The sequence below is a fragment of the Cylas formicarius genome, unplaced genomic scaffold, assembly GCF_029955315.1.
Source record: "Cylas formicarius isolate icCylForm1 unplaced genomic scaffold, icCylForm1.1 PGA_scaffold_3__17_contigs__length_32017465, whole genome shotgun sequence".
Taxonomy (NCBI): domain Eukaryota; kingdom Metazoa; phylum Arthropoda; class Insecta; order Coleoptera; family Brentidae; genus Cylas; species Cylas formicarius.
The window spans coordinates 27,761,949-27,778,663 of NW_026844326.1; the positions used below are offsets into that span (position 1 = coordinate 27,761,949).

General features: G+C 36.5%; 1 protein-coding gene across 1 annotated transcript in view; it reads left to right on the forward strand.

Annotated features, from left to right (window-relative positions):
- Positions 1 to 16,715, forward strand: part of LOC132699397 (dorsal root ganglia homeobox protein) — a 91,515-nt gene that overhangs the window by 17,374 nt on the left and 57,426 nt on the right. Inside the window, exons 2-4 of the mRNA XM_060666069.1 lie at positions 887 to 1,004; positions 11,955 to 12,046; positions 13,113 to 13,214. Of these exons, the coding sequence (XP_060522052.1) occupies positions 911 to 1,004; positions 11,955 to 12,046; positions 13,113 to 13,214 (288 nt within the window). The 5' untranslated portion in view covers positions 887 to 910. The remainder of the gene's footprint in view (positions 1 to 886; positions 1,005 to 11,954; positions 12,047 to 13,112; positions 13,215 to 16,715) is intronic.

The window sequence follows — 16,715 nt, forward strand, 5'->3', positions numbered from 1 at the left end:
GCCCCTATGATCGACTTACCGAGTGGCTGTTTTACATAGCGGTGATGAGTACGTGTGTGTGTGTGTGTGTGCTCGACATTTAATCGAGTTACTTCTTCATGCTGATCGGCGAATTTTCTACAAACGATCTCCGCATTCATCAAATTTAAGCATGTTCGGCGGAAAAATCGTTTTGGCAACGTCGCAAATACCTTAAAATGATTTTTTAGGTTTTTCGGCCATATTTGGGAAAAAAATTAAAATACTCCCGAAGTACCCCAAAGTACTAAACTTTCTCACGTAATTCTCGAATCCAAGATCATTTTTTTACTTCAGTGAAATTCAAATGGCCTTTTTGGTAAGTTCGCTATCCTCCAAGAATACAAGTCTGTCTTGTATATTCTTGTAGATTATAAATTAGGAACAATTGGTAGTAAAATTTGCCATGCAAGGCGGGTAAATAAATTTTTTATTTTAATAGAATTAAATTGTACATTGTCGCCCTTAAAAAAAACTTCCTTCTCAAGCCATACAACACTAGAATAACTTTCAGCTGGTCGGTTCCAACCGTTTGAATGGTTTGTCCCTAAATGACGTCTCTTGAGGTGATTTTTGAAGTTCGGAAAGAGAAAAAAGTCACAAGTATTCAAGTCGGGCGAATAAGGAGGCAGTTTCAATAATTAATTCGCAGACCTACGGCTTGTCCTGAAAAAGATCTATTTTTCTGCTTCACTTATCGAGCAATCTAAACTGTGACGCTACCGATGATGATGTCACCCGTCTGCTATTTAACGCCGTTAATTCAATGGAAACTAATTCACTTCTAATTCGACCAATTAGACCGGCGAAGCGCACTGATTGTCCCATGCGCCTTTACAAACAAACTTATTGTAAACTTTTGTTGCAGATCGCGGGCAGCGGTGGCAGGGGCATGTTCTGCTACCATTGCCCGCCTGCCCTGCACCCCGGAGCACCCCAGCCTAGGTTACCGACGCTGGAGTACCCCTTCACGCCATCGCATCCTTGTAAGTATATCTCAAGGTTCATGTTAGGTGGATAGAATATTATAGAAGATACAAAAAAAAACTGTTAAAAATATTAGTTGCTTTAAGCCGGGAAACTAATTTTAGTGCTGCCCCTTAAATCGGAGCTTGCTTAATAATAGCAATAGCAATAATAAGAATATGTTAAATAAAACAATATACTAATTAACTTTATGTTATGTTAATATAATTATATACAGTACAGCCCTGATTATCCGAAATAATGTGGACCAAATTGATTTCGAACTATCAAAATTTTGGTAAACCCGATTTTTTTTTTGGAAAATAGAACTTTATGGTACATATATTTTATCGACTTATGAAATAATCTATAAAATTTTTATTGCTCAATTTTTTTCTGAATATATATGTATCCCATTTCTTAGTTTACTGTCTTAAAAAATAGATAATTTTTACTGTACTTTGCATTTTCTTCTTCTTCTATATAAGTTAACGCTGCCCCAAGGCCCCTAGGCCTTTCCAATGTGACGTTTTTACCGGAATTTTCCGTAACATTTTCACAGATTTTTCCAAGATACTATCTTTCACTTCATTCCAAACTGAAGCTATTGGAATATACGATATTTTTGAAGTATATTTTCTTTAGACATTCAATGAGATCGACTAGTCTGGTCTGGTTGCAAATCATTTTCTCTGCAAATTTTATTGCGGCAGATACATCGGCATACAACATTTCTCCACAAACTTTCAGTTGACGTGCACCATGTCTTTTTTTCCATCTTTCGAGTCATCCATCACTATCATCCTGTTGACTTTTTTAGAGCTTAACAGAAACTGTGCCTGCTTATATATTGATTGAGGGGGGTGGACCTAAACATCGTCTTGGATTATTGATTGCCATATTGGTGAAGTGGTAAATCTGGTATTGACGTTATATTTGTTAAGAACTTTTAATATCTGATTAGTAATGTTTTGAATGTAAGGAAGGACCACTGTGTATAGGTTTTCTGTAAACACAATCACCCAATGTTAGGTATGATTTTCTATTGATAAGAAGACCTGAGTATTGGTTTTAGATGAAAGGTGTCGAGAGCTTTCTTCTCGAAGCCTTCCTAAAATATATTCGCTATCATGGTATTAATGGAGAACCCATGTCAGTTTTCCCTGTAAAGGGTTTTCATATAACAGCTAGATATTTTGATAGAGAATATGTTGGAGAACCAATGGTGCTGACAATGTGAATCTTAGGGAGGCCGTAGAGGCTAGGAATTTTAGAGTCATGAAGGGTGACAGACTTTTTCAAGGAGTCTGGTGGAGAAGAAGCATTAATAACTTTTTTTTTAAATTGATGATATGGTACGTCTGTAAGAATAGCTTGTTCGATTGTTTAACACGTCGTCACACACGCATCGCGCGTTATTGGATAACAGAAACGACCCGAACGTGACGTCACGCGCTAATCAACCGCCCCGCACCACCCCACCGGTAAGGGGATTATCGACGATAATCACAGGTTGTCGAAAATATTCCTTTTTACGAGGTCAAGCTAATACGATAAGTAGATCTCGACATGTGGTGCCGAAATTTGTTATTAGGGGGTGCCTCCCCCCTAGGGAGACCGTGCGGACGGGGTGGAGGCGCAATAAAAACCGTAGCGTCGTCGGTATTTCCCGATCGATGCCGGAGTGATTTTTTTTCGCCGTTAGACTCTTAATCGGTCCGCCCTACCCAAGACGTGAGACAATGGGCACGGCATTCCCGCGGGTTCAAAGGTTACTGTCGCGGTATCGGCGCTCGCGGATTACTGTCATCAGCGCCATTGTTCGCGCTTTGAAAAAAAAAATCAAATCAAAGCCGCGATTTATCGCGATCCGTGCGACAAATTCGAAATGGCGTCGTCAAGGCCTTAATTCCTCCACGAGTGTCAACAGACCTATTAGTTCCATTTTGACCAGATAGTGTTTTATTAAGTGAATACGACGTTAAGGTTTAAATATAATTTTTAAACAATCTATGAAAAAAATTAAAGTCTGTTCATAGATATAAGAAAGTGACCAATTGCTTTTGAATGGGATTATCCAAGGGTGGTCATTAACATACAATGCAACCTAAAGTTTGGGAATTTAAATTCAGGTAAAATTATGGTCCGTAATAGAAAATAATTTTATACCTGCCTGTGTTTAATATTCTTTGGTTTGGTGTACTATTTATATACTATTTCCGATTAAAAAATTTGGAATGCTATCCCTACCCGAACACTTATTTTTTAATTTTTGTAGAACATAAGTTGTATAATTCATGTTATTCTGTTGTTTGTGTTGATTATTGTACCTTTCGTTTTAATTTTAAAGAATTTATTAAAAATATTTGCAATCTCGAGAGCGTCAGTAACAGTGGCGGCGTTTAGTTTCGACTCTATATTTGTTACGTTCATTTTTATGTTCGTCAATTCGTTTACCACTTGCCACGAAATCACAGACCACCGGCACTCGTTCGAGATCGATTACCGATCCCAGAGGCGCGTTTTCCGTCGACATTTCATTCCTAAGCCTCATCAATATACATCAATCGGCGCTGGGCGCAAATTAAACCTTATAACTGCGCGAACGCGACAACGAGAGGAGAAATTCGAATTCCGAACGTAATCCGAATCATCATCGGAGGCCGTGCAATCACGGCCAATTTGACCTGGGTCGCGCGATACGATGATTGTCGATTTCACAAAGAGGGCGAGAACGCTCGGTCCGTCCGTTCCGATTTCGACCGGTGTCGACACGCGTCTGTCCAAATTAACGCGTTCGTTTCGTATTCCGTGCGTTTGTATCGGCCGGTATGAGTTTTAAACGGGACAGGAGGAATTATACTCCGACCAGAAATATAGTGCTTTTACAACTGACCCCGTGATTAACTTTGCCTGCTGTTTATTACTCCAAAACCGCAGCCCCTTATAGAACACCTTGCCGAGCAGACCCTCACCCATAACCGTCCTAGTATATATTATATATAGTATATTTCCAATCTTTATCGCCGGCCAATTCTTGAAACATGTTAATAAAACCATTAGTACAAAATAACAATTTATTACATTCCAATTCATTACATTTCTACGTAGTATCATTATTAATATACAAAATATTAAATATAATACCAATAAAGTATCAGGCACTTTAAAAATCGTCACTATTGCTACTGTCGTCTCCTAGTCCAATAATCAACTCCACCACTAATCGTTCTCGATAAAGATTTTTTTGTTTTGTTACTCGTTTTTCACAGTTGGACCAACTTTGTAGTGACATTTTAGCTACCTCTTGCCGAATTACGTTTGTGGTACTATCATTAACACATTGGTGTGTTAATGCACCACTATGATTTTTTTGTCACATCTAGGATATATTTTTTCACATCCATTTAGAAATTTTATTATTATCACTACTAAAGGACATAAAACCGTAGAAATCGCTAAATTATGTGTAAAGGAAAAATCTTGTATATGACTTCAAAAGTTAACAAAAGCTTTACATAAATTTGTATCACATTTTCAAGTAAATCCAAAAAATATATATTTTGGATTTGTATTGCCATTTTTGTTAAGTCTATAGCATGTAGATTACATCGCAGAAAACATACATTGGAAATACTATATTGATTATGCTTTACTTTTTGAAAATATTTACTGGTGCGTGAATGCACCACTGGTTTTATCTGTGAAACAAAATTTTGTTGTTGCAAGTCTAGACAAGTCAGCGCAATTAGCGTGTTCTTTAGTATTAGTTTGTGCCTTGTCAGTGAACGTTACAGTTACAGTACAGTGGATTTACGTATTCTTATGTATTGTAGCATTCCATTCCTTGTAAATTTATGCTAAAAATAACGTAAAAAAAATTTACAGAACATATTGACGCGGGTATATATTCCACCCGACGTGGATACCTTGACTGACGAAGAAGATATGAACTATAACATAAATCTACAAGAGTTTGGCGAACCAATTGTTACAGTTGGAACTTACGAGTTACATACACCGAATGATACAGCTGTTCTTCAACATTTCTGTAATTAATCAACTACTGAACCTGAATCGGACTCATCAGATGATGAAACCCTGGAATTCAAAAGAAGACGTATGCTTTCTGCAACTGACAGGCTTGCTTCTACTGTCAAGTGGAAGAAAGGTCAGATTGAGTACATTCACACACCTGTAGCCAATTAATTTAGATCATGTGAGGAACTAAAAACTAGGCTTTCTGAAAAACTTCGCTTGAAATATTTTTATGTTTTTTGATGACGAAGTGATTTGATTTTAAAATTTTCGGTAAAATATGCTCAAGACAATAACCGCCATAAATTCTCGTTGTCGGAATTGATATTGTAAAAAAATGTATGAGCAGCAATTGATTCCAATTGATATAGCAAAACTTGCACTTATCTGAATAATCTGCTGGATAAAAATGATAGATCTTCAAAAGTTAGACCCTTCTTTGAAGTAATAAATAAACAAAATCTTCAGTTAGCCATATTTTCGTTCAACTTATCCATAGATGAACAACTGGTACCCTGCTTTGGCCGCCATTCCTGCAAAAAGTTTATAAGGGTTAAGCCAGTTCGTTTTGGCTTCAAGCTTTGGTGCCTTTGTGCTTCTGATGGGTACCTATTTTTTTCACTTCGATATGGTGGTGCTCAAAGTAAACCTCATTCTGACCTTGGTCTTGACGGTGACAGTGTCATGAGTCTACTTTCTGTTGTTGTTTTTTTGGCAATTTTCTTTCATCATTCAAACTATTTGTATATTTAATAACTAATGGTTATTTTGCCACCGGTACTTGGAAAAAAAGACCGCGGATCCTATCTTTTAGCATATGAATCCGAATCAAAAATTTCTGTTGTCCGTTAGCACGACAATTCAGTTGTAACTGCGGCCAGTAATGTTTCTAGTGTAGATCCTGTCCAAAATGTAAAACGCTATAATAGAAAATAACGGAAAGATGTAGATATACTCCAACCTTATGTAATTGCCCAATACAATAGACATATGGGTGGGGTAGATTTACATGACAATGGAATTGCTAATTATAGGTTTTGAAAAAAATGGTGGTGACCTCTATTTTGTAACTCACTGGATAGTTTAGTAGTGAATGCATGGAAATTGTATAATATTGTCAACGAACAAAAGATTTCCCAGGCAGATTTTAAATCTTACATTGCTTTGCGACTTTAAAAACTGATAAAACAATTACTCAAAGAAATCTTGCACCTGCCATAGATGAAGTGCGTTATGATAATCAAGGTCACCTCATGATTGTTCATACTAATAAAACCCGAAGGAGATATAGAATCTGTTTGTAATAAGGAGAATATAACCATTTACCCACCATTGCTATTTACATACTTCATGCTTTGTAAAATATCACCAAAAATGAAACCGCTTTTTTTGTATCTTTATGTATATTTATGTATAAATTATATGTTACATCGTATGTGCCCCGAAACATTATTTAATGTTTTTCCCCAGTGGTTCGTTTACACACAAATATTTTTTGTGTGCAACAAAAAAGGGCAAAAAAGTATTTTTTTATTTTTTTATGCTTGGGATAATACAGGTTAAACAAAAGGCTTTAAAAGAAACCTGTCTTCTTACAAAAACCGTATAGTGAAAAGAAGCTAGAAGGAGATGCAACCAATGTAAATATAAGCCGTATCACCTCCATAGAGTTGTTTCAAAAATCGGATTTATGTAGCGCAAAATATACAAAAGGCGTGTAGCACACAGATTACCCGCTTGGAGATTTAATTACTGTCAAAACTGTCAGACAGACGCATCTTCAAATAATGGAAAACGCATCACCATAACACATGCTGGGTCAGAAGACGGATTTGTCCCAAATAGCTTGCGGTTTTCCAGCTTGGATTATCATGAGGATACAAGTGCCGAACTTTTGGCAAATTGGTTTGAAAAATATTCCCAATAACAGGGTTATTTTCATGGATAACGCAAGCTATCACGACCGTCTGCCACACAAAGCACCGGCCTCACCAAGTTCAAAAACTGAAATCCAGAAATATTCACGTCCTCTTCCATATCATTGCATGACGAACCGCGTAGAACATTTGTAAAAACAAGTTAAATTAAAGGTAAATGTTACTCCTACTTTAAGTCCCACTGTTATAAATTTCATGGATATTGTAATTAACAACAATATTTCTATACAGAACCACATAAATCCTAGTGAAAAAAAAAATAAATTTTCAGATTCAGAATAAAAATGTAATTACATATAGATATTCCTAGCTATGAATTTATTGAATATATTTTTTCTTAGTGTAATTTAATATTGCCAAAACCTTTGAGATTCCGTTGCTAATATTCTATTAATCCTACCAGACCCGAGTTCTTTCAATGATTGCGATGGTGAAAACAGAAAAACAGTTGAATGTAGGGTTTAGGAAAAAAATGAAGAAAATTAATTTTTAAATGGGTCACCCTGTATATTTTTTACTCTAATGTTGCGTGAGAAATTCGAGCAAATATATAAACTTGGATTTTCTCTTTTCGTTTATAAACTTACATGGGCTGCTCATATTGACTATCTGTGAATCTATGAATATAAGAGAAGTCTCTATAGATATTTTGAAATTGATATATTTTGGTCTTATACGATAATAAAATAGAAAAATTAAGAAGTTTTTTTTTTTAATTTTTTATCCCATAAAATAAATAAGAACTAAAAGTTCACACCGCGTCTTCATGAAAAGTAATATTTACAAACTACCTGCTTCTATATATACCTAAAAATGACAATAAAACCTTAATTAATGTTGTCGTTAGAATTTAAGTTTAATAATGGAGAGGTATCTAAATCGAATTGATTGCTAAGCAATACATTTGAATGTCTCATTTTGTTAATCTCCATGGCTTCCAATAAATTCAATTTTCTACTTTTTGTGAATGTATGTAAAACATCAAAATTGTCGTCAAAAATGTGTTTTTCTGTGTTTAAGTTTGTAGCATAATTCGAATCTAGACTATTGTTTTTAAACGCTCTTTTATGTTCGTTAATGCGATTCTCGAAGGATCTACCTGTTTGTCCAATAACACGATCCGCATTTCAACCTGTAGACACCTCATTTTTGAGATTTTGGACATTTCGTTTTATTGTTTTTTAAATATTTTCCTATTGTGTTGCTAGTTGTGAAAGCTATTTTTAAACCACATTTTGACAAATGTTTTGAAACCTTTTCACTAGCTTCTCCTATGTATGTAATTGTTTTAAATTGTTCGTGTTCTGTATTAGGTTTCGGATAAATAAAGTTTACTGTTGTCTGGATTTGTTTTTTATTTAAAATTTTATCGATAATGTACGGATTGCAGCCGTTGTTCAGTGCTATTTGTTTAGTGATGATTTTCTATTGAGAGTGGCGTATTAGGAAGTCTGTGTATAAAAGGGTGAAATGCAGCCATTTTGTGTGTATAAGGGTGATTTGAGCTGTTATGTATGACTGTATCCCTGTGTGAAGGTTTATGGTAAACGGAGAAATCTTTTTTTTTGCGTTTTCGTAATAGTTAAGACTAAAAAATTAATAGAGTTACCCTGTTCAATCTCGATACTGAGTTAATGTAATTTAAAAAAGAATTCAATTGTCTGTCCGTTCCAACAAAGCAAGCAAAGACATCATCCACGTATCTATACCACCATAGAAAACTTTTACTTAAAGGATGTTCTTGTATGATATTTTCCAAATTATCCACAAGAATCTAGGCTAGCGAAGGATTATGTGGGTTTCGCATAATCCTTAGAGATGTAAATCTGTCTATTAAATTCAAAATAATTTTGGTCTATAAATGCTATTAAGCAACAACAATTGTCATGTGAATATGTATAATTCCGTGGAAATCTGAACTTTTAGTTCTTATGTATTTTGATAAATGGATTTTCTTCAAGGTTAACTCACCTCAGTTCAATCATTAAAAAATATATTAATCATAAACATATACATACAAAAGCATGTTGGAATCATGCATATGCAGATAATAAAACTATACCGGGTAATAACGAAACAAAATGGCGTGCGGTAAAAATAGGCAATTTGGTATGTTGGTAGGATTAAAAATTTTGAGCATTTGTAGCATAGCTACTACAAAAATAACAACTAGGCTAAAAGAACATGAAAGGGCGTGCGACAAATAAACTCATCAGCAATTGCAGTTGTCATAAGTCATTCAATGTTTAAATTCAGTTTAACTTTATCTAAAACAATATGGCAAGGTATTTTAGAGAATCAGAGCACCTGACTTTCCGTGGCTCCGTGAAATCACATTTGCAAATAAACCCTTTAATAAATATTGGAATATAGAAAGGGTCGCTATGTTTCCGTCAGGTTGGAAAGCCTAATTATTCCAAGAATAAGGGAAAGTTGGCCCCAGAAGCGATCCTTGGTGAACTCCTACGTGCTGAAATGGTCGCTGAAATCTCACCACCACAGAGTTGGGAGTCGCGATCGCAAATCGCAGGAAATGCGGACCGGGGGTTGGCTTGGGGGTGGTGTAATGGAGGGGCGGGGTTGCGCTTTGCATAATTAATGACGCGATGTTTATGCGGGGTGGTTTTAAATTTGCGGGGAACAGAACAGATTACGAGATTAAACATACGAATTCCCTGAATTAACCATGAGATTTTAATTAATATATCCGCGGCATCGGGTTTAATTGTGTTACGCGTAGCTGAAATTAAAGTGCGGCGGATTTACGGGGACTAGAGCAAAAAAAAAGCGAACACGAATCAATATACGCCGATGGAGGGCGCTAGCATCGCCCCACTTTAAAAGTATTCGTCGACTAACGTCGAAATAAGTGAACGGCTTGGCAACACCGCGTCGCAGCATAAACGTTGCGAGTGAATAGCGTTTCAATTGTAAATTCGCAATGTAGAGACGGCATAGTTCAAACTTTGCGAAGGGATATGAAATTAACGCTGAATAATAATAATAATAATAATGAATTTTATTGCCCAACAGTTCACACCAATTAAAGGACAATATATAATAAAACAATCACAATATTGTTAAGAAACGAGAATGAAAAAAAGAGAAAAAAGAAAAACAATAACACTGTAATAAACATATAAATTAGACAGTTAGATGAAATTTAAGCAAGAGTTCTGCAATGTTTGTTACATATTAATATTAATCGAGTTAAGCAAATTTAAAAATATCACTGTGCTGACGAAGCGAATTGTAATTCGAGCATCATCGACACAGGAGTGATCTACGTAATAAATTTTTGGAGCCTTTAGATCTCATGTCAAATTTTTAACTTATGTTTAGGCCGATTTCAGGTAAGAACGCACCTCTTCAAATTGGTTGCAGTTTCGATGTGACTTTTGATCAGTTTACTTCATATGATTTCAGTAGAGAGTCTTGAATGTTTTTTTAGTTTAGTTTTTTTATATTGACTACGTTTTGCAAGGAGTAGTTGTAATCACTATAAAACAAATAAAAACAAATCTGGCGGTGGACATCAAAGTGTTAAACTAAACTAAGTATTAAACTATGAAGAGATCTGTGCTCGTTTTTACTTTATCTTTAAATTTAACGATAGGGCAGAAACAGTGAAGTAGTAGGTGATATTTGACTCTCTTTTCAAACGATATGTCGTCTAAGGATCTTTTGTTGACACGCAGAAGATTATGCAAGTCAAAATGAAGACTGTTGCCGATAGACATCTTGAATCTGTGAATAGCTTTGTGCTATGATAATTTTTTGGTATACATGCACGATACAACCAAATATATGGCAATGAGTAGTTTTATAAATATAATAAGCTCCACAACTTAAATGAGTATGCACTGATATATGCGATATGATATATGGGTATGCATGATATACTATAATTATATGCTTATCATCAATCAGCTATTTAAGTCGTCTCAGAGCGAGCAGTAATATTATAAGCTCAACAATTGAAATGAGTATGCACTGATGATATATATGATATGATATATGAGTATGCATGACATACTATAATTAGGTGCTTATCATCAATCAGTCCTCTAAGTTGTCTCAGAACGAACAGTAATATAATAAGCCCCAGAACTTAAGTGAGTATGCACTGATGATATATATGATATGATACATGAGTATGCATGATTTACCATAATTAGGTGCTTATCATCAATCAATCCTCTCAGTCGCTTCAGAGCGAACAGTACACTGCTAAGTTTTGCTTTCAATTCACCAACATGTTCCGAGCAATTAGGTCGATCGCTAACAACACTTATAGCTTTATTAGTTGATATCATCAGGTGTTGTGTCTTGCCAAGATTCAGTTTTAAGGGGTGATTTTGTTTGCTCAATCATGGAGTAAAAACACAGCGAACAGCAGAATATACCTACCTAGAAAACGACCTAGGACTTGATGAAAGCCCTCTCTCTGTCAGACTCGGGCGAGCAGGTTGAAACTTTGGAGGTTTTGTATAACTGGGAGGTTTTAAATAGATTCAGGCAAGAATAACTCTGCAACAATCGATCGAACGCAAACCCGGTGAAAGTAGAAAAAAAGGCACACGCCGGCGTGCAGGTTAGGATGCAACGTCGCCGCTTCAAACTGACCGTGCGGTTAGTTCAGCGACGTGACCAGGCCAAATTACGACCACGGTAAACTATTTTTCCCTGTAAATAAATTCCGTGTAATACCCTTGCCCCGCGCGCTACGTACGTCCAGAAAATCCGATAATCCTAACGGAGTTTCAGCTAACATGGAGTTATCTCGTTTCTGCGCGGAATCCACTTTGGAACTTTCCCGCAACTCCTCCGGTCGCGGTCATTTCTTCCCCTTAATCACTTTAGAAAGTTTCGATAAAACTTCTCGACGGCGGAGAATTCGATTTGCTCGAGCGAGGGGGGGCGCGGGGTGGCGCAAAAGGGGGCAAATTAAATAGACGTTTTCGGTTGATTAATTGGCGGAATCTTCTGTTGCAGACACGAGCTACTCCTACCATCCGGCCATCCACGACGACACGTTCGTTAGGAGGAAGCAGAGGAGGAACAGGACCACCTTCACGTTGCAGCAGGTGAGTTTATGTGGGGAGGGAGTCGATAGAAGACGCTGGACGCTGCCTCTGATGGGACAAGGCGGCCGTACTCAAGCTTTTTATTATTTTTTGTGGCTTTTAACCATCAAGTCGATTTATTTTTGACTAAATTTACCAAAATTTTGTGCTCCAGAATGGCCGTCGTAACCGAATGGCCCTTATTTATAATGTTATATATAATAATTATAATTATTTATTGAAACGCATCTAATAAAAAAAACGTTATTGATTAGTAACCATTTTTCTATCGATTAAACAATTTATTGTTGGTATTTATAAGATTTTCGAAAGCTCTGGCTTTAGGCTAAATTAATAGAATTATCCAAAAAATAACAGTTTCAGTTATTTTTGAATAGCGGCAAGGTTTTTAGGAACCCATCTTGCACTAACCTTATGCTCATGCAGGAATCGACGAATTTCTGAGATTTCCTTGACCTTTAAACGTCGATCACTTAATACCACCTCTTCCACAATCGCAACAATATCTGCCGTTATGACCTCCATTGGTCGACCAGTTCGTGAATCATCTTCAAGAAACTCCTGCCCCGTTCGAAACCGTTTTTCCCAATCTTTCACTACAGAATACGAAGGAGAACTTTGGGCGTACACATCATCCATTTAATAATTTTAGGTGCTAACCCCTCTATAGTCAAAAATTTTATGACTGCTCTATACTCAATTTGCGTTATGTGCGACATTTTTTCGTACACGTCTTGTTTAAAATGCTGTCAATAAAAAAAAACTATTTGACGCGAGATTTCAATTTTTTTTTCGCAGCCTACTAAGATACATATTTAAACGAAGATAAAATTTTATCGTGATCCTGGAGCTGGATCGTGATTTTGGCGCTATCCTCGTATAATAATAATCGAACTAATGTCGTCAGCAGATGTTTTTTAGACTTTACATTTTTCTAATCTCTTCTAGCGCTTGCATTTTGCGCTTCATCTCACTCTTGACTTTCAATTGCAATTTCAATAACGAATAAAGAGTTCAAAATTGATAACTCATTTTCTACTTCCAATTCATCGTTTTCACGTTACAGTTGGAAGAACTGGAAACGGCATTCGCGCAGACTCACTATCCGGACGTCTTTACCCGGGAAGATCTGGCGATGAAGATCAACCTGACGGAGGCCAGAGTCCAGGTGAGTCGAGCTTTCAGAATATCCTAAACGTTTCCATTTCCGAGTTTTATTTTCGAAATTTAATTCCATTAGGCCGGTTTATTTTCCGGAGTCCCCCTCCCGCCCCCCAATTCCAGCAAAGACGATTTTAGTAGGAAACGAAAAAGATGGAGGCAAAAAAAAACACGCTCCGACGGAAACTCTCCGTAAAGTAAATTAAAACGTCAGAGGGACGCTAAATAGACGCGTAATGTTGCTAAAAGCCGACATCAAATGGTAGGATTATTTATTTTAACTTGATATAAGGTCGCGTCGCCGTCGCCGCCGGGAGGGGGCGCTGCACTTTGCCGTTTTACGGAATCACTTAGGCAAGAAGATGTGTGATTAAAACCAATTTGATCTCGTGGAAAAGCCGCCGGGTGACGCTAATGCGCGTCAGCGGCGCGCTTACAGCGCCCTCTCGAGCGCGCGTCATATTTTAAAATAAAATTTACGCTGACGTCTTCGATAATTATATGCCCCAAGCGGTTGTTAATAAATAAATTAATAAATATCTGTTCATTTACTACTTTACAATAGAAAGTTTAGAAAAATCAATTTTAAAATTACTGTAAATAAATTAATGATTTGCAATCATGAAATTTCGATATTTTAGGTCGTAATTAGATGAAGAAAAATATATGACATAAAAAAGTTTCCTTGGTATTTGTGGTTCTAATTTTTAATTAGAAATAAATACATCCATTTTAATAAAATAACTAAAGAAGAAAAGATACCTCTAGAATGGAATAAAAGTGTGACCAAATTAATATTTAAAAAAGGAGACAAGAACAAGCCATCAAACTATAGAAGAATATCTTTGCTAGATACAATATCGAAAATTTTCACCAAAATCATAGCAGAACTAAGAGCAAGAATTCCGATATGCGAAGAACAGAAAGGTTTTACAAAGAACAGATCAACAACAGATGCCATCAAAAACGTTTGATATAATACGACTTAATGACATAGTATACTTACTAAAAAAAAAAAAATATCTCGTAAAATAATAAGAACTCATTTACAACTACTCCACTAAAATAAAAAAAGAGAAATAAACATCTAGGAATAGAAACGAAAACAAGAATCTATAAAACATGTATAAGACCAATACTTACGTATGCCATAGAAATCAGAACCAATACAAAGAAAACAAAACAAGCGCTAAGGACGACTGAAATGAAAACATTAAGATGCATAATTTTAAAGACTAGACGAGACTATGTAAGAAACGAAGATATCCGGCAACAATGTAATAATCAAGATATAGTAAGATGGGGACGAGAGAGAAGAAGAAATTGAAATCAACCCGTAACTATATTGGAAGACCACAGATTAGCAAAGATCACAAGAGATGGAAAACTCGAGGAGAAAAGATCAAGAGGAAAACCACAAAAAAGATGGCAATATAGCTGGTTATCAGAATCACAAATAAGATGAAATATAACCCAGTAAACACAAGTATGGATTTAAGATAGGAATAAGAGGAAGAAGAAGAAATCCATCCAAACAAATATGTTGATACGAGGTGTGTTCAAAAAGTGAGATGATATGTAAATTTTATCAAAAAGTACTTATTCATTTATCAAAATTAATTTTGTCCGCTTCAAACTAACCCCTCCAGATATAAAACACTTGTGCCAACGTTTTTTCCAATACTCGAAGCACTTCTCGGTCATCTTGGAACAGCTTGTACAATTTATAGACATTTTTTTTTTCTCAAAGCATATTTCCGATTGTTTTGCAGCACTGTATTCTATTCAGCCACTCACTTATTTTATAGTTAGTTCTACTGACACTGAGCAAATCAGGTGCACACAGGAATTGGTTTATAATTGGTAGCTGATTAGCAATTTCTGACTCATCCGTTTCCATTTACCTTCTATATTATTTCATCCGAAAACATATTTTTTTTTTAAATGGCCAACTACTGCAATTACTAATGGCAAAATTTCAGTTTTTCCATATAAATTAATAATTGTTTCTAAAGCCAGATTCTTTGTTTCGGCTATTAACTCATATTTTTGCTTTTGAAGGTTCAACATTTATTTATGCTCTACAGAATCTGAGATAGTAGCGATTTTTCTCTGCAAAATATCAAGAGCAACTGAGGTTAGCTTTAAATTGCTTAAATATTCTTGTGCTCCATGTTTGACTCGTTTTGGTAAATGGTGGAATCAATTTGGTTTTGGATTTCTTCACAGATTTTTAATAATATATCGCTCTGAGGTACGTACATCATTAAACAATCAGCAACGCTATTTTATAGCTAGATGGTTATCGCAAAAATACTTAACAATTTGGAATACATGTTCTTTGACATCTCGTATAAGTTATGACTTTTGGTTGACATATTGGTTGCGTTATCTATCAGAAAAGATTTGGCCTCGTCATAATGTGATTTACATGAAGAAATTAGGTCACAAACTACTTCAGTCAAATATTGTGAAGTGTGAGATTTTCCCGAAGTATTCATAGCTTCGTAATTTCTTTTCTTCCGTCCATTTAAACCTAATACTCGTATTTTCCATTACTTCCAGTCCTTTGACAAACCACCAACTAAATACGCGGGAAAAACAGGTCGCGAGAGAAATTTTCTTGCAAAAAGCGCGTTCTTTAAAATATTTTGTAATTGCTACAAAAAAAAAACAAATAATTCTTGATTTGAAAAAAAAAATGTCCGTAACTGACTGTTATTTGACAGTAATTTAGCTCTCAAAAATCCTAAAAGACTGAAAATCCGTAAATTTTCGGGTATCGTTTTAAGTCGCCCGCTCTTCTCCCCCGGCGTAAGATGTCCGCGATCGAACTCGATCGCCAGCAAAAAGAAAAAACATCCCTTATCCGCGGATCGTCCCGTTTTAACCCCCGAGAGGGTCGCAGGAGCACGTCATGTTCTTGTAAAACTCTAAACCCGACAGTAACACTCTAATCCGATGCGGGGGCCGCCCCCGACCCCCTCGAACCCCCACCCATTGAACCTGAACGGCCACTGTAAAATGTCCGTTAACTCGCCCGCTGATGCAATTTCCTCAACCTCCGCAACGTCAAAAAGTATCCCCCGATTGATCGGATAAACCGTGACGTGTGTGTACGTCAAAAATCGTGAGGGAGGTACGGCGACGGGGGCGGGGGGAGGGCGGAGAACGATGCGCAAAATAAATTCGATTTTTCAAAGAAGCGCGAGGCGTGCGGCATCTTGCGGTCCGGGGTCCCCGGACGGCGGTCTCTGACACGGACGGAGGCCGACGTTTCGAGTGTCGAATTACCGTCATCCTAATGGATGCGGCTATTGTATCGTTGCCTCCGGACGAGAACGGCATATTTTCGTCGTCCACGAATACGCGGAAAGACGTTTAAACTGACCGGGGATATCGACTCCCCAGGAGCATTTCAGAAGTGGGATTCGCCGCCGTCCGCTCGCTCCATTTTTGAAAAATACAACAATCGTATGTCGGGGTAAAGTCTGTTTCCCTTTTAAAT